We start from the raw sequence: 18,886 nt of genomic DNA, 5'->3' as shown, positions 1-18,886 counted from the left end.
ATTACGTTTGAGAAGAGAAAAAAGATACATGTTTTGCTCGCAACATTCAACATTGAATGGCATTTCCTTAACCTTTTCCCTACCATTATTCCTTAAATGAAACATATTTTTTGAATATATACCAGTAAAAAAAAACAAAAAAAACATTAATATATACAAGTAATAAGTATAGAGATAGATATACATTAATATATAGTAATAATTAGTATTAGTAATAAAATGGTGATATTTATAACTAGAAATACAAAAGTAGGTTTAAGGCTCCTAAAATTTATACTAGAATTGTCCGCAAGGACCCGTGGCGCAGTGGTTAGAGTACTGGGAAAAATCAATTGTAAAAGTGATATTCTCCTGAAGGTTGAAGGTTCAATCCTCAGTGTGGGCGACCGAAATATACATTTGCGAATTACTTAGGACCGCTACCCAGTCATGGCTGATAGAACAAGAACATGCTACCCCCGTGAAGTAAATAAAAGGTTCCGCTCGAAATTCCATTCAAATTCCTGAGTTTGACAGAAACATTCCTGAGTTCGACAAGATACACCTGAAGATGTGAAAAAGTAGTCCAATGACCAATCCTCATCTCAAAAATTCAGAAACGTCATAATTTTTGAAGTTGTGTATAAGTCATAATTTTATTCCAAATTTGATTATCACATATTTGCACTAAACTGATTTCAATAGTTCATGTATATTGCTTTCACATAAACCGCAGAAAATCATAATATATGATAAACTTATATTTAAAATAAAAGAAGGAGAGAAAAAAAACATGGCATCATTGAAATTCATGTTGAAGCAAAGGTTGCATAATCACTAACCGTTACAATTTTCTTATGCATTAATTTTGAAAATTTGCTGAGTCATCTTTCGAAAATGATATTATTTCTCTTAAAATTATGGTGCCGGTTGTGCGGAGAGAAATGAAACCCGGCATCATTGAAATTCATGTTGAAGCAAAGGTTGCAGAATCTCTAACCGTTACAATTTATTTATGTATTATTTTTGAAAATTTGCTGAGTCATCTTCCAGAAATAGTATTATTTCTCTTAAAATTATGGTGTCGGTTGTGAGGAGATAAAAGAAACATGGTATTATTGAAATGACATATTTTTGCTTAAAATTATAGTGTTGGGGGTAGTTTTGGTGGGATAAGAAACACAGTAATGACGAATTTTATGGTGAAGCAAGGGTTGCCTAATCACTAATCAAGACAATGTATTTATTTGAAAATCCTAATGATTCATCTTCTAATAACTTCATTTTTCTTAAAATCATGATGACCTAGGTGGGAAGAGAAATTAGTTCATATATGTTGTAAAATATCTGTCGAGAGTATGTGTACATGTTTTATATATGTATTTACATTACCCATCTGAGGTTAGGTAAAATTATTTTAAATATGTGTTGCACATTAACCATCCTAGGAAAGAAAAAATTATTTCATATACGTGCTGTAAATTTCCTGTCCTAGGGAAAATACAATTATTTCATACATATGTTGCGTAATATCAATCCTAGGGTAGGTAAAATATTCTTTTGCTTGAGATAGTAAATGATACATAGACATCAAAAATTCCTCTATCCTAAGAATAACAGGTATATTAAAAATTAACTTCAATTTTTTTGTTGTTTTATACGGTTCCAAGCGACGCCAAGTAGCCCTGCTGGTTCATATATAAATCAGTAAATATGGACTTATCGTTAAATATAACCAGGATGGTAAAATTTCTTTGATAATTTTGAGAAATGTCTCTCTTTTTCAGAGAAAACAAACCAAAAGTATGCCATAGAAATGGAACAGTGAATAAAAATTCAGGACAGCTGTCATGCAGACAAATAACGGGGGCAGTGAATTTATTAAAATTTATTTTTTATTTTTGAGTTGTAAGTCATTTTTGTTTCAGAAGCGAAGAGAAATTTTGTTCCAAACGAAATGGTAGTTTCAATCCAGAGAAGCTTTGAATTGTAAAATCTTGAAGATGAAAAATAGAGTTTCTGGTAGCTAGCCAATCCAAAAAAGCCTTAAGATGAAGAACAGTGTTCTTTCCTGTGTGAAAAAAACGAAAAGTTATGTGCAGAAATTCTTAAGAGTTTATTTTATGAAGTTATTCCACTTTCTGATTGGTTGGTAGCAGAGCGTGATTCCATCTGATTGGTCGGTTCTTATCACCCATGTTTATAAGTAGAACTTTCCAATTTTTTGTCATCAAACCCTCACACTTATACAAAAAAAATATTGCAATATTTATATTATACAACTTTTTGTTAATTTAATTATTTATTTGTTATTAATATTGTTATTTTTAATATTTTCTTTTATATATGTTTATTGTTTAGGAATTTAAACATGTGCCTAAAAATATATATGAAAATCATAAAACGTGATCAAAGTGAAATAAGTACTATAATTGGCATAGATGATCACCAGATAAATTAACTGGTTAATTGGGGAGAGGAAAATTAATGTTTTTCACTTTTTTACTAACTTAAACTAACTTAAAGGGGACTCTAATTGAACACTCAAATATCTATGTATCTCATGTAGAGATCATGTGTTAGCCTCCAGAAAAGGGCCCTTTGATTTCTGAGAACTTGCACTGAATTAATATAAAAAAATAAGTAAATATCCATTGGGTTTTATTATAGAATAGTGTATATAAATATTCTGTAATATCAATGTGGTTTATTCAGTATGTAAGATCATAAGCAGCTGATTCCAAATATTATATAAAAAGTAAAAATTATTGATGTATAATAGCAATAAATGTTAGGATTAAAGTAATTTTCATAAACATGATTTAAATAGTTCATTGTTTAAAAGGAAATAATTTTTATTGTGATATAAAAAATGTTCCTTTTTGTCTGATGGAATTAGTAATCAAGCAGCAATATAATAATTGCAAATGTATATTTTAATTTTTAATACTCTTTAAATAATTACCATATTTATACATTAACATATTTGGAAATTAAATTGTAACAAAAGGGTAAATTAACTATCAAGGAAATCTTAATTATGTATTAATTATGTAGAAAAAAAAACTTCCAGTATAATTTTCATTTATCCATTAATGATTCTGATTGCAACAATTTTTAAATCCTTTAAAAATTATTTTCGAGGAATATTTGTGCTAGATAGAGACTGACGCAATGCATTAATACAGCATATAATAGTCACAAACATATAATATTTTAATTTTTAATACTCTTTAAATAATTATCATATTTATAGATTAGCATAATTGGAAATTATTTTTTGACGAGAGAGCAAATTAACTTTAAAGGAAATCTTAATCATCTTTGAGTATAATTTTCATTTGATCCTGCATGCAACAAATAATTTTAAAATCCTTTTAATATTATTTTCAAAGAATATTTGTGCTAGAGACTGCAACAATGCATTAATTTGCATTTTTTTACATCTTTTAACTGACCAATATTTTGTTATGAATCTCTTCGTCAAAGGAAAATTAAGAATTGTGATCAAAGCTTATTGTTGTTAGTGGATACATGATTTCAGATCAACATTTTAAATGAAGACAATCTAATTGTTGGTTCAAGAGATTATTGCTAAAATATTGTCGTTGTTGTGATAACGATTTATTTGAATTTAACTTTTTTCTCTTTATTAAAATTATAATGATCTTATTAACCATTTCCATATTTATTTCAGGAACAACTTTACAGTTTGCATTGTCGAGATGACCCTAAATTTGAAAACTTCTTGGCCAGAGTTTGGTGCTTGTTGCGTAGATACGAAGTAAGTTTAATCTTGTAAATATAAAATTGAGGTATTGTTGCTGTTTTCATATAAAAGAAACAAAATTAAGAATTTTGTATTGTTTTTAATTAAACAACTTGCAGCACCTGCGAATTTATATTGTATCCAAAATAATTTTGTCATGTTTTCTGGGAACAAAGTTCAGTCTATTATATAACTGTAATATTAAGCTGTACGATTACATTATATCTAACAAATGCAACATGGACTGTTTTTTTTATATCTCTTGGTATTATAATATTTTCTAAATGTTAGCCTGTATCCACTAGGCATTATCCAGAAATCTCTATACTTTTATTTTTGTTTTACTATTTTTTTTTTGAATATGCTGTTTTTCTTATCAATTTCTTTTTTTTTTGTTTTTGGTTGGGATTTTGAAATTCAAATATAATTTTACTATATCGTTCTGATATTAAATTATTAATTAAATTCATTATAAAACCATTATTAATTTTCTTAATGTTTTAATCTCCATTTATATAATGATTGAATGTAAATAACTTCTAAAACTTTTAATACATAAGGATTTGGTAAAAAATTTAAAGCCTGCTTAGATGACTCCGGTTCAACAATTTAAACGTTGTATTTATTGATACAAGGTCTGTTTAATATGAGGGAAACTAATTCTTTTAAAAGGGCACTTTGGAAAAGTATAAAAAGTTGGCATTTCCAGTTAGTAGAGATCAATCTGTGATATAAAGAGCAGTTCTATGTTTGTATGTCTGGCTAAAACTAAAAAAAGATAGAAAACAATCCTCCACCTTACACACATGCAAAATTGATATTTTTTGATTGGTGTTGCCCGGACAATATCGAAAATTTAGAAAAAAATATTCATTCTTTGAACCTGAATTGGCACAAATTTTGCCAAGGGACTATTTTTCCAGTCATTTTATGTACTAAATGAAGGGAAGTAACTCTAACATTTTTCATCAAGGAGTTAATTCCCTTATGTCAATTCATTCCTTGAGGAATCTATAAATATGAGTGGTGTATATATGTATATCCAGAGAGAGAAAGAGAGAGAGAGAGGGGAATAGGTTGGGCACAGAAGAAAGGTGGTAAGGAGAGATAGTGAAAACAGAGGAAAGGAAAGAGAGTAGCTAGCAGTTTTAATAGAAATATATTACACTTTTGCCCTTGGTAACGTCTGCTATCTCTGCTAGTAGTAAATAAAAGAAATAAATCAATATGTAATTATCAAAGTTATATGGATACAAGAAACATGCACACATATAATTGTCTCATAATTTTATTAATAAGTAAAGAGATTTTGAAGTTTTAATAATACATTTTATTCCTGATATTTTATGTCTGGTTATATTCTAATGTGGTGTTATGACGTAAACACTGTTTACCCATTCAGTCATATATTTTTCAGCAATCATGTTTCTTTTTTTTTTTCTTCTTTATTCCAGACATTTTTTGGGATCAATTCTAAAGAAGGTTTGAGCATGCAGGCAGCCCTTCCTATTCCTGTCTTCCAATGTTTAAACCGGACATTTGGAGTGACATTTGAATGCTTTGCATCTCCTTTAAATTGTTATTTCCAACAATACTGCTCGGCGTTTGCAGATACAGACTGTTACTTTGGGTCACGTGGGTAAGTTTCGTTTCCCCTTCTTCATGGCCACAAAGCAGCAACCATCTTATTATCATAGTCATCTTGGAAATCTTATCTTTATTTTTTGTATATAAAGAGAAGAATACTGGATAAATTTGCTAAAACTAATCCAGATTAACAGACTTATTGAAACAGATTAGTTTGATAACGGCAGCTATAAAAAAAATGCTTAATTTTACAAGAACAAAGCTACTAATAAATCAAAATAATTAGTGTCCCTATTGAACCCATGCGATGAATCAGTATTGAGCTTGTAACACTCCTCAGATCCAGTAGAAGAGGATTACAACAATAAATGAGCTTGGTTTTTATAAAGATAACAAGGATAAAAAAAAATTTAATCCTGCAATCTGGGTAATATAAATTATTAATTCAGTCATCTGGATAAGTGGCAAACAACGCATAGTGACTTACACAAAATAAAATCATAAAGCAAAGGCATTTTGGTTTGACAAAATTTTATAACTGTGATTGAAACATATTTCGCAAATGTGTAGCCAAATTATATTTGTATAAATAAAAAATGTTACCAGTAAATACCGCTATTGATTATTGAGTACTGTTATATAAACACAGTAAAGATTCTCCGGATTTTTTTATTCTTGGATACAAACTTTACCTCGATTATTATATATATATATATATATATATATATATATATATATATATATATATATATATATATATACACACACACACACACACACTAGTTATATTTACCTGGTATTGTCTAAGAATATTTATTTTTTTGTATCACTCTGTGAAGACATTTTTGCCTTTTCTCTTAATTTCTTGTAGGAAAATATCTATATCTTTGAAAAATAATTTAATAGAGGAATGTATGTCATAGAAATTGATTTGGAAATAAAATTGATAGAATGTCTTAAATGATAAAATTTTAATCACAGAAATATTTTCAAGTTTTTTTTTTATTTAACAAATAAATAATTATGATATGAAATATAATTCTTTTAACTGGTGTTGCATGTTGTTTGCCTCTTTTCCATCTCTTTTGATAAATCAAATTTTTGTATGATATATTCTTTGGTCATTACATTAATTGAATGAAATTGTTTAAACTTATAACATGTTAAAAATCTTAATTTAAAAAGTTCTTTGAATATGAATTGCCACAAATCGATGATGTGTAGTTTGTTAAATTTATTAACTGCATAGCTTCAAAATTCTCAAATTTTGTTTCTGATATCAGTTAATCCAGATCTAGAGTTTGGGATTTTAATACATGTAAATCAGAATATATAAAAATCATGTATAAAAGGCAATACAATGCAGAGGTGTAATGGACTGATACAGACTAAAGCAAATGAAGATGTATAACAATGGTGCAAGTTATGCAGATTCACCTCTTATTAATAAAATATATGTGTACTTAAAAAAAAAATAATATTTTTAACATTATATTGCGTTCTTGCTTGCATCAGTGTAGTCTGATGCAAGTACTGTATCATGATATTTCGAGAAATTCCTTCTTCAGATATGTGTTTGATTTTAGTTCAAACATACATATGGGGGCTGTTGTAAAGGAGTTTTGCAGTTATTGAAATGCACCTGGAATTAATTTTTCTTATTTTGTTTTAAAATCTATCTTATTCTTTAAACCTAATAATGTAGAGTCAGTGTTAACATCCTATTTTATTTCATCTATTTTTTTTGTGCATTTATAACTTTACATTTTAAATTTAAATTTTATTTTTATTTATTTGTTGCATTCTTACTAAGTCAGTTGGTTTAAATTTAACTTTGTAAGGATCATCTTCTATGCTAATGTTTAGAAAGTTGTTGAACAAGATGAAAGTTAAAGAATCACTTTTATAAACTTCTAAATACACATAGAGATATTTACTATAGACTTGTCCAGCCAGTCAAGAGAGGTTACTTTGGGTGCATACTTAAGCAAATCATGCAAAACGCTATTTACCTATATAATCTTCAAACTATAAATATTAGTTCTAAGTTCCACCATTTCTATATTTTTATAGCATTTTTATTAATTTTAATTTATCTATTAACTCTTTATTTTATAATGTATCTCCCATTTGTGGAAGAGGTGTATTGGTATACTAGATACCATTTTTAACTATGGGATTGATTCTATTAAAGTTCAATACCCACTGGATCTATTGTGATCAGTTACAGACTAATACTATTGGGAAAAGGCAGAGATCCAATATTATCTACCTTGTCCAGCTATAAATTAAATAGCAACTTATATTTAATTAATTGTATGCAACAAATCACTTCAATAAGTATTGTGTTTCACCATTAAATATTCCCCTTTGCTATAAAAAACTTGATATACTATAAAACTGTCATACTAAACAAAAATGTATTTGTTTTATTTTTAGCTATACCTACTGAATAGTTTTTTGTTCATAATTATGTAGATAATCAAATTCTGCCTAACCCATCTTTGCTAATTCTCTCATCCAGTTTCTCATCGAACTAACAATCCTGTTAATCTTTATCCTTAAGTATCTTTTGACCTTTGTAAGTTTGATTCATTAATATAAAAAAAACAAAATATGTTATTTTTTAATTTTTTATAATGTTAAATTAATTATTTTTATTTTATAAAAAAAAAGAAAAAAAGAAAAGTGAATGTCTCATTTGTATTGACTTTATTTCAGTTCCATTCTTCAGTTCCATCCACTTAGTGGTTCTTTTGAAGCAAACCCTCCTTTTTGTGAAGAACTCATAGAAGCAATGATCGATCATTTTGAGGTAGGAAAAACTTCCATCCATTAAAACTTGCTACTTGGAGATTTCATTTATGTTTTGTTGAAATATCGAAAATCCTGCAGCCAATAACTGTTGCTCATGACATTTAGTTTGTTTAATTTGTGCTAAACTAACTTTTTCAGTTTGTATAATTATTATGAATGTTGAGATTTTATTAGAGAAAAAAAAGTGTTTTCACTTCATACTATTATTAGTTTTAGAATTATCGGAGTAATCTCCCTTAAATTGTGTCATTATTACACAATCTTAATGTTAACATAAGAATGTAGAATGAGGATGTTTAGCAATAAAAATGCTGCTTCAAACTAAAACTTGGACCAACGAAAATGATTTTTAAACTCCAGTGTAAAAGACAAATGCTATTACAATCTTAAATGTCTGATGAACAGAACCTCTTGTAAAGATGCGTAAATGCATACGAGATATTATTTGGAACATAAAGCTGACCGATCAAAGAAAATAACAATTTAAAAATAACTTAATAATTTTAAAGTCAATCTAATGTACATTGCAAAATCTGAATGACACGTTCATTTTTATGAAGCCTATAAAAAGTGTTTATAAAAAATGTCATGATTAATTGAAAAAAAAAAATGGCACTGATAAACCAACAAAAAAAAAAAAAATCTCATAAAGATTTGAGGATGCATGTGAAGAACAGTTTTAAAACAGAAAAAATCAAATTAAAATCTGACTTTTATTAAAAATATCTGCTCAATGGATGAAATAGATTACTTATATAACTTGGTCTCTTTCTATATGGCTTGACCAAATTAAGATATTATTGCATTTGTGTAACCATTCACCATATTAAGCTCTACTAATGTATTAAGCATTATTGAACCCCCGATATATTTAAATAAATTATTTTTTATTTTAATGCATGTATATTTTTCTTGTTTGATATAAAATTATTTCATATTTTTATTAGCCTTTTCTTATTCTTTCAGAGTTTATTATCAAAAGCAACAGAGCCACTTTCATTTATTATTTTTGTACCAGAGTGGAAAGATCCTCCGCCAGAGTTTCTAAATAAATTAGAAATCAGCAAGTAAGTATAATTTCATTTTTAATTCAGTAAATATTCTTACGAACAGAGATTTTAAAATTCAATTACATTTTCTAAAATGGTGTTACCTAAATGAATGTTACTTTCAAATTGTATATTCTATAATAACTCTCTTCCTGTCCACTCCTGTTATTTTTGACTATCCTCAAATTCTTCCATCATTTTCAATCCATATTCTAACTTTTTAAAAATATGGACCCCCCCCCCCCCAAAAAAAAAATTTCTTTTTAACATAACACTTTATGTAAGGATTAAAGAAAAAAAGAATTCATTCGCATCGTAAAATTGTTTATTAGTAATTAAATTTTATCATGTATACAGAGCGATACATGTGGGTGTGTAGATATACAGAGATACAACATTGTGATGGTGAGTCAAAAGTTGAATAGTAGAAGGGAGATTAAATATTGTCTTTTGCATGTGATATTTTATTCAACTCGGTTATCATCATCTGATGCTGTCAGCAATTCATTTTGTGTATTAGCTTCACTATAATATTACGTGCATGGGTAAATAGTAGACTGATAAAGTAGATATAGAGAGAGACTGTGTGACTGACTTCAATTTATAATAATAGTGGCACGGTTACTTAACATTGCCATCCTGAGATACATTTTTTTTTTAAAGTTTAGATAAATTTTTTTTTTCTTTGAATTTTAGATATTATGCACTGGGGTTACACCGATTTAAAAAAAACGAAAAAAAAAATCCCAAAATAACTAGGTATTTGTGTATTTTTCAAGTTTTATCTAGACATAGTAACATATATTTGCTCTTTCTATAATATATAAATATTGAAATCATTGGGTACAGTGGTCGGCTGCAATACAATTCATCAAAACTGCATATGTAATACCTAGGATAATGTACAATGTTAAAAGAAATCAACAATGTTTGCATCATGATATAAAAGGGGACATCAGGTGTAATTTGTTGAATTTCGGAAGCACAAGAATCTTAAAAAATGCAGTGCCTTGGCAAGCAATTCTAATCATAAATAATGTTTGTGAAGTCATAGGAGCTGTTTTTTGACTTTATAAACATGTCCATTAGTATAAATATCTTTGTTTCTGATAGCTAATCTTCTTTATAGTTCCCTAAATTTCATGGCGATCAAAGAGGTGCTCAGGGTTTGTTACAATATTTTTGTGATATAATGGGATATGATCCCACATAGTCAGAAGATTCTATTTATAAACGATGCTGCTAGGAACTGACGAATCGAATTAATTCACGTTCTGCTACCAACCAATCAGAAACCAGAATTACTCCATAAATATTAAACCTTTCTGTAGCAATTTTGCATATGTTTTTTCCGCCTCAACACGGGAAGAATCTTTTGCTCTGTGGATTCCAACTATCTACTGCAAACCAGTCAACTCCCAGGACTTGTGTAGAACAACGAACCATCGGAAACTGTTCTGTCTACTGCAAACCAGTCACCTCTCAGGACTTGTGTAGAATAACGAACCATCGGAAACTGTTCTGAAACTAAACATGGCTTACACGTGGCGTATGAGCCCAGCACGCTTACACTGTTGACAAGATGATGAATGATTTTGTGAGCGTTTACTAACTCAATTACTAGGTATTGGAACTTTAATGAATCAAGTGCAAGGAAGTGAGGTGTTCAGAGTATGGCAGGTGTTTGATTAAGAATTTTCACTTGGTTGCATGTTTCTGAAATAGTTTCCAGGTGATTTATATTTTAAATGAGATGAGAATTTTAGACTGATGGTGTGAATTATATGTGTGGCAGCGCTATAGTTATATACACTTTTAGATTAAAGGTTTTGCTGAGTGATTGCTGTCAAGACACCAGGCTTGACAATTTTAGAGATATGCTTTATCTAACACAAATAACTGCTGAGAGTCCTGCAAACTATCAGTTTAAAATGGTGGACATATTAATTTCTTTTATTGATTTGTAAAACTTATCAAAAATGTTTACATCATAATGAATTTATCAAATATATATTTAGCATTACAAGTTGATTTTTTCTTTTTAGATAATTGTTATTTTATCAACTTGCATGAAAAGAGCTATGTAAAAGATACTTAAAACCGTTTGAATTAGTTCAAAAGTGATGAGAATTTTAAGTGCCAAAATTTAAGCTTTTCCGTGGACATTTTTCTTTAGAAAAAGTAGGCTAAATTATTAACCTCAACATTTCAAGAAATTCAATAATTTTGCCACCATTTATTTATTTTTCAAGCTATTCTCATGAAACTTGGCACTCTTATGTAAAATTGTGTGCTCTTTCTGATTATGCAGTCAAACCTGATGTATCTCTTAATCATAAGCCATGAATTATAAATTCAGATGTACAAATTTTAATTTTTTTAAATTAGCGCATGGTATCATACAGTAGGTGTCTATTAATGAACAAAACTAAGTATCATAGTGGTATTTAAATATAGCTTTACTGAGAGCAGCCATTTTCCTGCCTCCTCACCAAAGGAGAGCTTAATCTGAGTATAGTCATTGAATGCCTAAAGAGCATTCATGGCTGGTACTTGCTACTCCTATCACAGAAAAAAAAAAAAAAAAAAAATTGAGTAGATATGAATTAATTTCAAAAATAAATCGAAGAAAATTTTTCATATAGATTTTGGATTTCTGTAAAAGATGGAAATTTCATTAGTCGACCAGAACTTATGCATTTTGGGACCAGTCCAATTTTCAATTTTGTAAATCCTCTCTATCTGGCCCAAAACATACCCCTAGTTTCTGAAATGCAACCATAAATCGTACTCTACATGAATCCTTGATGTAACTTTCACAGTAAAAGGATACCAGGAATGCTGATAAGCAACAACTATATATTCACCAGTTGATAGTGATTTTTACCATTTCTATTCTCTTGTTTTACTGAAAATTCAACTATGTAAGCAAAGAAATAAAGCAGTAATTTTTTTACCTTGTTTCCACCGTAACATTTAAAATGACTACTTTTATATGTTTTAGAGTATGCTGAAAACGAATATCGCATTTTAATTTTCTGCAAATAGGTAGTTTTCCAGATATTAAGCAATGTCATTTCTTATGTTATCGCTGATGGCCATCTTGGTACGCACGAGCGCACAAACGTAACCCCAAGAAACTATGCGGAAACGCATGTACCAAGATGGCCACCAACAATAACATAAGAAATGACATTGCTTAATACCTGGAAAGCTACTTATTTGTGGAAAATTTAAATGCGGTATTTGTTTTCAGCATATACCCGAAAACTGTAAGAGGTAGTCATTTTAAAGAAAAATGTTAAGGTGAAAACAAGGTAAAAATTTACAAAATGCATCACAATGAAATTCTTTATCGAACCGCCTAATTATTATTATTATTATTATTTAGATATCTTCAGTTAAAAAAAAATGGGTTTGTTTTACAGATTAAAAAAAATAGTCTTAACAATGAGTTAAAAATAAATTCAAGTTTCACGATATATTTTATTTAATTGTTAAGTGAAAGTACAGAATAGTTAACAAAACACCCTTCCTTCCCCATGTTAAGAATGGGTTTCTAAATAATAACATTATTGCAGCATGGTAGGATTTTTTTTTTTTTTTACCACTAAAAAACAAATGCATGTACTTAGTACATTTTATTGTTTTTTAATGCTTTTAGTACATTAAGCGTTAAAAATAACAAAATAGTATTGTTTGGAAATCAAATTTGAAAAACTTGATAATTTTTTTACATTGACAAACTCAAAATAAAAATAAACTTTTTTCGGCTTTCATTTTGAAAGCAGAAAAATCAATTTTCTATTTTTAAGCAAATACAAACTCATTAATATGCTAACAGCGATGGTTAGCGAAAAGCAAGGCGTTTCTCTTTTAAGTAGATTTGAATTTCTATAAAAAATAACATTTTAAAGAAATTTTCGCACAATTAATAATTATCAAATATTTACATATTATACATGAAAATAATTCTGAAACTATTATCTATATAAAAATGCATGATATATACTGATTTATCTTATCAATTTTGAAATATTCTTTGTCAACTTTGCTCGGTCATAACTTTGCTTCCTGTGGTTGTAAAAATCAAAATCAAACACCAGTAGAGATGGACTTCTTTGTTTATATAGTCTGTAAAATTTCAGCCATATCCAATCAAATTTAACCCTGTGCATATGTATCCAAACGTAACGTATAAAATGTAAACATTGAAAAAATAGTTTCCCTTTTTGCTGCTGTCATTTTTTACCGTTTTTTTCATTTTTAACTTGGAGCATAAAAGAAAAATAAATTAACATCATTAGAATGCTTCTTCTATTCTCTTTTCATCAATGTGATTCTTTCAAAAATTAATTTACAAATAAAAAAGATATGGGGTTTGTATTACTGTACACATAGATTCGAAAAAGTTGTCAAAAAACAAATATATAACAAATAAATGTTATCAAAAGCAAGATAAGTTACTTTTCTACCAAACTGGATATATTTTGCTTGTTTTTATTCAATGTAACATGTTTATTCAGCTCGAAAAGCATACAGTGTTTACCGATGTATTCGAAAATTCAAAATGGCGTCTGATTCTCTCTTTAACACGGTAAGTTTGGGAAAAGGTGTTATAAATAAAAACCCAGATAAAATACTGTTAAAAACTCGCCTAATATATGTTACCGTGACATAGGTTGACATATATTCGGCGGATTTTTAATAGTATTTTGTATAGTTTTTTATTTATAACACCTTTTCCCAAACTTACCATGTTAAAGAGAGAATCAGACGCCATCTTGAATTTTCAAATACATCGGTAAACACTGTATGTTTTTCGAGCTGAATAAATATGTTACATTGAATAAAAACACGAAAAATATATCCAGTTTGGTAGAAAAGTAACTTATCTTGCCTTTGATAACATTTATTTGTTATATATTTGTTTTTTGACAACTTTTTCGAATCTATGTGTACAGTAATACAAACCCAAGATATGTCTTGCTGAAGCCCACTAGGTATGTAATATTGCTGATGTCCACGAAAATACAGCATACGCTTGTAATGCTAATATATTGATTTTGTGTGTAATAAGAAAGAATATAAATTACCTGTAAGCAAATAGTAACAGTAAAACCTAGATCCTACGTTTCTGAATTTTTTGAGATGAGGATTGGTTATTCATATTATTTGGATTCTTCAGAATATTATTCTCATCTTGAGTGTCATTTTCACAACCTTTCTGTTAATGTAACCTCTGACCGCAATTACAAATTATGTAGAACCTCTATTCAGTCATGGCTGACGGAACAAGAGCATGCTATCCCCGTATAGTAAATAAAAAATTCCGTTTTAAATTCTATCGAAATTCCTAAGTTTGACAAACATTTATGAGTTCAATAAGATAACCTGAAGAAAGTCGGGGGTTACATCCACTGAAATGTGAAAATGACCAAAATGAGAGCAGTAGTTTGAAGAATCCAAATAATCTGAAAGACCTAGATTCTATTGTCATTCATTAGTATTTTTACATTGATATGTATATTATGATGTTGTTCAACTTCCAGTGGAACATATAAACTTACATTTCACAAATTTATATGAAAATTAACTTTCCAGGTGATTTTTAAATGAAGACACAAATAAATTCAAATTAGCCTAAAAAGCACACAATCCTGGAAACAGATATTAGAAGATTTGTGTAGAGTGTTAGTTTTTCATGCTTTATCATCTTTGTTTATGGAGTAAAGGTATTCTCTTTAAACAACGACTGACACCATCATCATTGTTGTTATATATTTGAAAAGTTTATGCTAGCACTATCTGTTTCTCATAATGTCCATATGAAAATAAGTTTAGTTTTTGATGAGATTATGGAATACATACATGTGTGTGAACACATGCAACCATATTAGGCATTAAGTAAAATGTATAGATGTAGACTTAGGCATGAAAAATACATACAAGTGCATATTTAATTAAAAAAATAATTTTACTAATGAGAAAACAAATTTAATATTTGAAGAATATTAAACAAATCTACCCTTGTCACTTACAGGTTTACCCAAAAGATTTTTGTCCTTCCAGCCAAGCAGCATGAATATAGGAATGGTTATCAGCATAATTGTTCCAAGTTAGTATTTCTCCATCTTGTTTATTTTCTTTGTTGCAAATAATTTATTTTTTCATTTGCAATTTCGTCTTTTACAATAGATCATTTCTGTTAAAATGCAATCTTTTAGTCTCTCGAAAGCTTTGTGAGATTTTTAATAATAGCCAACAAAACAAAAATAAAATGGAGTGAAAAAATATACAACAAATAGATGTTACCAAAAATAGATAATATTTTTTGTGCTTTAACATATTTTAAAGTGTTTTTTTTTTTGGTTTGCAATAAACTGTGTATTCAGGCTGTTCAGTTAAAACAGAAAGTAATCATGTTTGCCATAAGCCCTGCATGATGACCTTTGATAATCGTTCAGAATTGAAAATTAAACAAAATTACATTTTTGCATAATTGTTGCCATTTATTAGGTGTTTCTACCAATATTTTGTTTAATTATCAAGGATCCCCATGCAAGGCTTATGGTATCCATGATTATTTTCCATTCTAACTGAATAGAGTGAACACCTGGTTTCTTTTGAACCGAAAATACTTTAAAATATGTTAAAACGCAACAAAACATATCCAAGTAGTTAGAAAAGTAACTTGTTTTACCGTTGGTAATGTTTATTTGTTGTATATTTATTTTTTTGACCATTTTTTTTATTTTGTTGACTCTTGTTAAAAATGCCTGCTTTACTATATTTGATAGTTTCAAGATAAAAATTTAAACTATGTAAATGTATAGCAATGAATGTTGTTTTTTTTTTTTTTAAAACTCTTTCTCAACCATAATTCTTAAACAAATGAAATAACATCCAACAAATTTTGAGGATTGTACATTTGCTTACAAGTTCCTACAAGGAAAAATAAAGAGAAGCAGACTAATATGCATCTGGCATCATGAGCTGGTGACAATGCAAGGTAAAGATTGGAGAAGTTTGTTTAGGACTGCGATGCTTGCAAAATCTTTGTATGCAGTTCAGACATAACACTTTGGATAGTTTGCTTACCTTTATTTTGTTGTGATCGAGCCATATCCTTCATAATCTGATGCAACCAGATCTGCTCTTTGCTTGAACCCATAAGGAAAAATCAAGAGCAACAGACCAAAAAACACCTGATGTAATAAGTTGGAGGCAAATATGAAGAACACTGACCATATGTGGTGATATGTGTGGAGAAGTTTATTTAGAACTGGGATATTTGCAGAAGAAAGTTGTGTGACATGATTCAATGATGGGAAGCTGTACTAAGAATTCATGTTATTGCATACATGTTCAACATTTCTCTCTGATGCTTTTACATGTCAATTCTTACATGTACTACATATAATTCCCAATAGCTTTTATTTAAATATATTTTTTTTCACTTTTTTTTCTTTTTCTCAGAGAGGAAATCAATTATAAGTCAGCCCATGGAACAGTTGTGGTATTTTTGCAAAATGCTGCGGGTGCAGCCTTTTGGGGTCCTACACCAGAACGTTTAAATGAACTTTCTCAGGCAGCCAACGTGACTCCTGCATCTTAGATGTGTGTTTCCACAAACACCGGACTTGTAAACTATGAATGGAGAAGGAGGAGATTATTGCTAAGCCTATATAAGAAATATATATTGATATAAATGATATGAATCTTTTAAAGAAAAGTGTATGACTCAAATTTCATATTGAAGTAATTATTGCACAACAGCTAATCATATCATATATGAAGCTTGAATATTGCACTTAAGTCAACTCATGATTTATATCAATATAGAAAGTCTTTGTTTTATACATATTGAGTTGTGTTATTAAAAAAATATTATATAAAATAAAGACATTGGAGTATGATGTATAAATAAGTAAATTGTAGATACAAAATTCGTTGATCAACTATGGAAAAAAAAAGAAAATTTTTCAAGACATTTAGTTCTTTCATATTTGTTAACCTTGGGATAAAGACCTATACATAAACGCTGGGAGTATAAAAAAAGACAAATACAAACAAAATTACAAAAAAAAGACATTACAATACAAAAAAAAATCTCAAAAAAAAGAAAAAAAAAGAAAAAAATCAATTTCTCATTGTCAACCGGTTATACTTATTCTTTGGGTGCAGACGATAACTGTAATGATTATAACATAAACGATAAAGCACCCAACTTGTTTTAATATAAAGTATAAAATATTTACAAAAGAAGAAAACTAACAAAACAAATCCCCAAAATATCTTTATTTATTATTCTTAATATTGATATTATCACAATTATTATTACTAAAACCATTACCATCACTTTTCAAACACCATCACCTCCCAACCCCAGATCTAGTGTCAAAAGCATCATCATCAACAACAAGAATAAAAGCATCATCATCGTCATTGGCATCAGCAATGCTCTTCTTGTTGAGATGATGATTTTATTATTAATTGCAGAGGTAAATTTTAAGGAAATCTATTTGGTTGTTTTGGCTTCTCACATAACCATGTCCACCCACTTTAACTACCCACCAACTTTTGAATTTGCTGTCCATTTTTGCCTAAGCTTGTTTTCAGCCTTTCATCATCGTCATCATCGTTTAGAAAATTACCAAATTGTTTAAAAAGTCTGTAATGTTTTTTTTTTTGTTTTTTTTTTCAGATATTTATTTAATTTTGTTTTATGTCGATACTTTTTGTATAAGCATGTAAATAAATATACATAGGTTACAAGTACACACATGCACATATACACACACGTGAATGTGGTAATATGGCCACTTTGGTTTAATTCTACACAATTTACATTAGCAATCTTATAAGATTGGATAGCTAAAATTTTTATCATCTAATTCTGTTAACGAGATTTTGATATTTTATTTTTCAACAGAGGACAAAAAAAAATGAAGATAGCCTGTTGTAGATTCATTTTAATTAATATTATGGCTCTTTTCAACTTAGGCAAAAAATTCAAAAAACAAAATGTATGCTTAAAATTATCTAGAAATTACATAAAAAAGGTAAAAATTTGTAAATACAGTTTTATACATTTTAAAATTGACAGAAAAATGCATTACATTAACAGCTTCGTGAGCTGATGTCACATTTTTGACACATGCATTTGTCAAGTATATCTTATAGATGATCATTTTCTTCACTCACATTTCATTATATATACATTTATATACTTGTAAAATATGCATTGCAACAATTGTAGAAAATATGTTCAGTAGTTAGGCTTAGGCTTGCAACTATGCAAATGTCAGGATGTTGAGTTGATACCTATATATGCATCATCATTTGTGCTATATAGCTGTGTGTGTGTGTGTGTGTGTGTTTTCTTTATTATCCATGGTTTGGGATTTCAATGTAAATTTTAAACAAGTACTTCATACTTCTATTCCTCTTCATGAAAAATACTTTTGTACACTTATGATATCTGTTCGTATGAACATCTACTTTAAACTTGGTTATCAACAATGTTTCTATGCAGTTTGGATTAAATTTGAGGCTTATATTTACAAAAACAAAAATGATTAACTTTTTATAACATTCTCAGCAAACGGTTTTGTAAATTGACAGAAATATTACTTTACTGGAATCATGGTTATCAAAAATCCTTTTTGTGTTGAGTTTTTAT

At 28.6% G+C, this 18,886-nt stretch overlaps 1 protein-coding gene across 1 annotated transcript in view; it reads left to right on the top strand.

The window, feature by feature from the left end:
* The window catches only part of LOC145260599 (mRNA (2'-O-methyladenosine-N(6)-)-methyltransferase-like), an 89,510-nt gene extending 72,328 nt beyond the window's left edge, over positions 1 to 17,182 (top strand). Inside the window, exons 9-14 of the mRNA XM_080118922.1 lie at positions 3,677 to 3,763; positions 5,203 to 5,387; positions 8,057 to 8,150; positions 9,119 to 9,219; positions 15,245 to 15,319; positions 16,681 to 17,182. Coding sequence (XP_079975048.1) covers positions 3,677 to 3,763; positions 5,203 to 5,387; positions 8,057 to 8,150; positions 9,119 to 9,219; positions 15,245 to 15,319; positions 16,681 to 16,819 — 681 coding nt within the window. The 3' untranslated portion in view covers positions 16,820 to 17,182. The remainder of the gene's footprint in view (positions 1 to 3,676; positions 3,764 to 5,202; positions 5,388 to 8,056; positions 8,151 to 9,118; positions 9,220 to 15,244; positions 15,320 to 16,680) is intronic.
* The last annotated feature ends 1,704 nt before the right edge of the window (positions 17,183 to 18,886 follow it).

The sequence above is a fragment of the Euprymna scolopes genome, chromosome 1 (genome assembly GCF_053919585.1).
Source record: "Euprymna scolopes isolate OS-2025 chromosome 1, ASM5391958v1, whole genome shotgun sequence".
Classification (NCBI taxonomy): Eukaryota; Metazoa; Mollusca; class Cephalopoda; order Sepiida; family Sepiolidae; genus Euprymna; species Euprymna scolopes.
The sequence above is the reverse complement of the archived record's forward strand: the minus strand, read 5'-3'. Positions and strand labels throughout refer to the sequence as shown.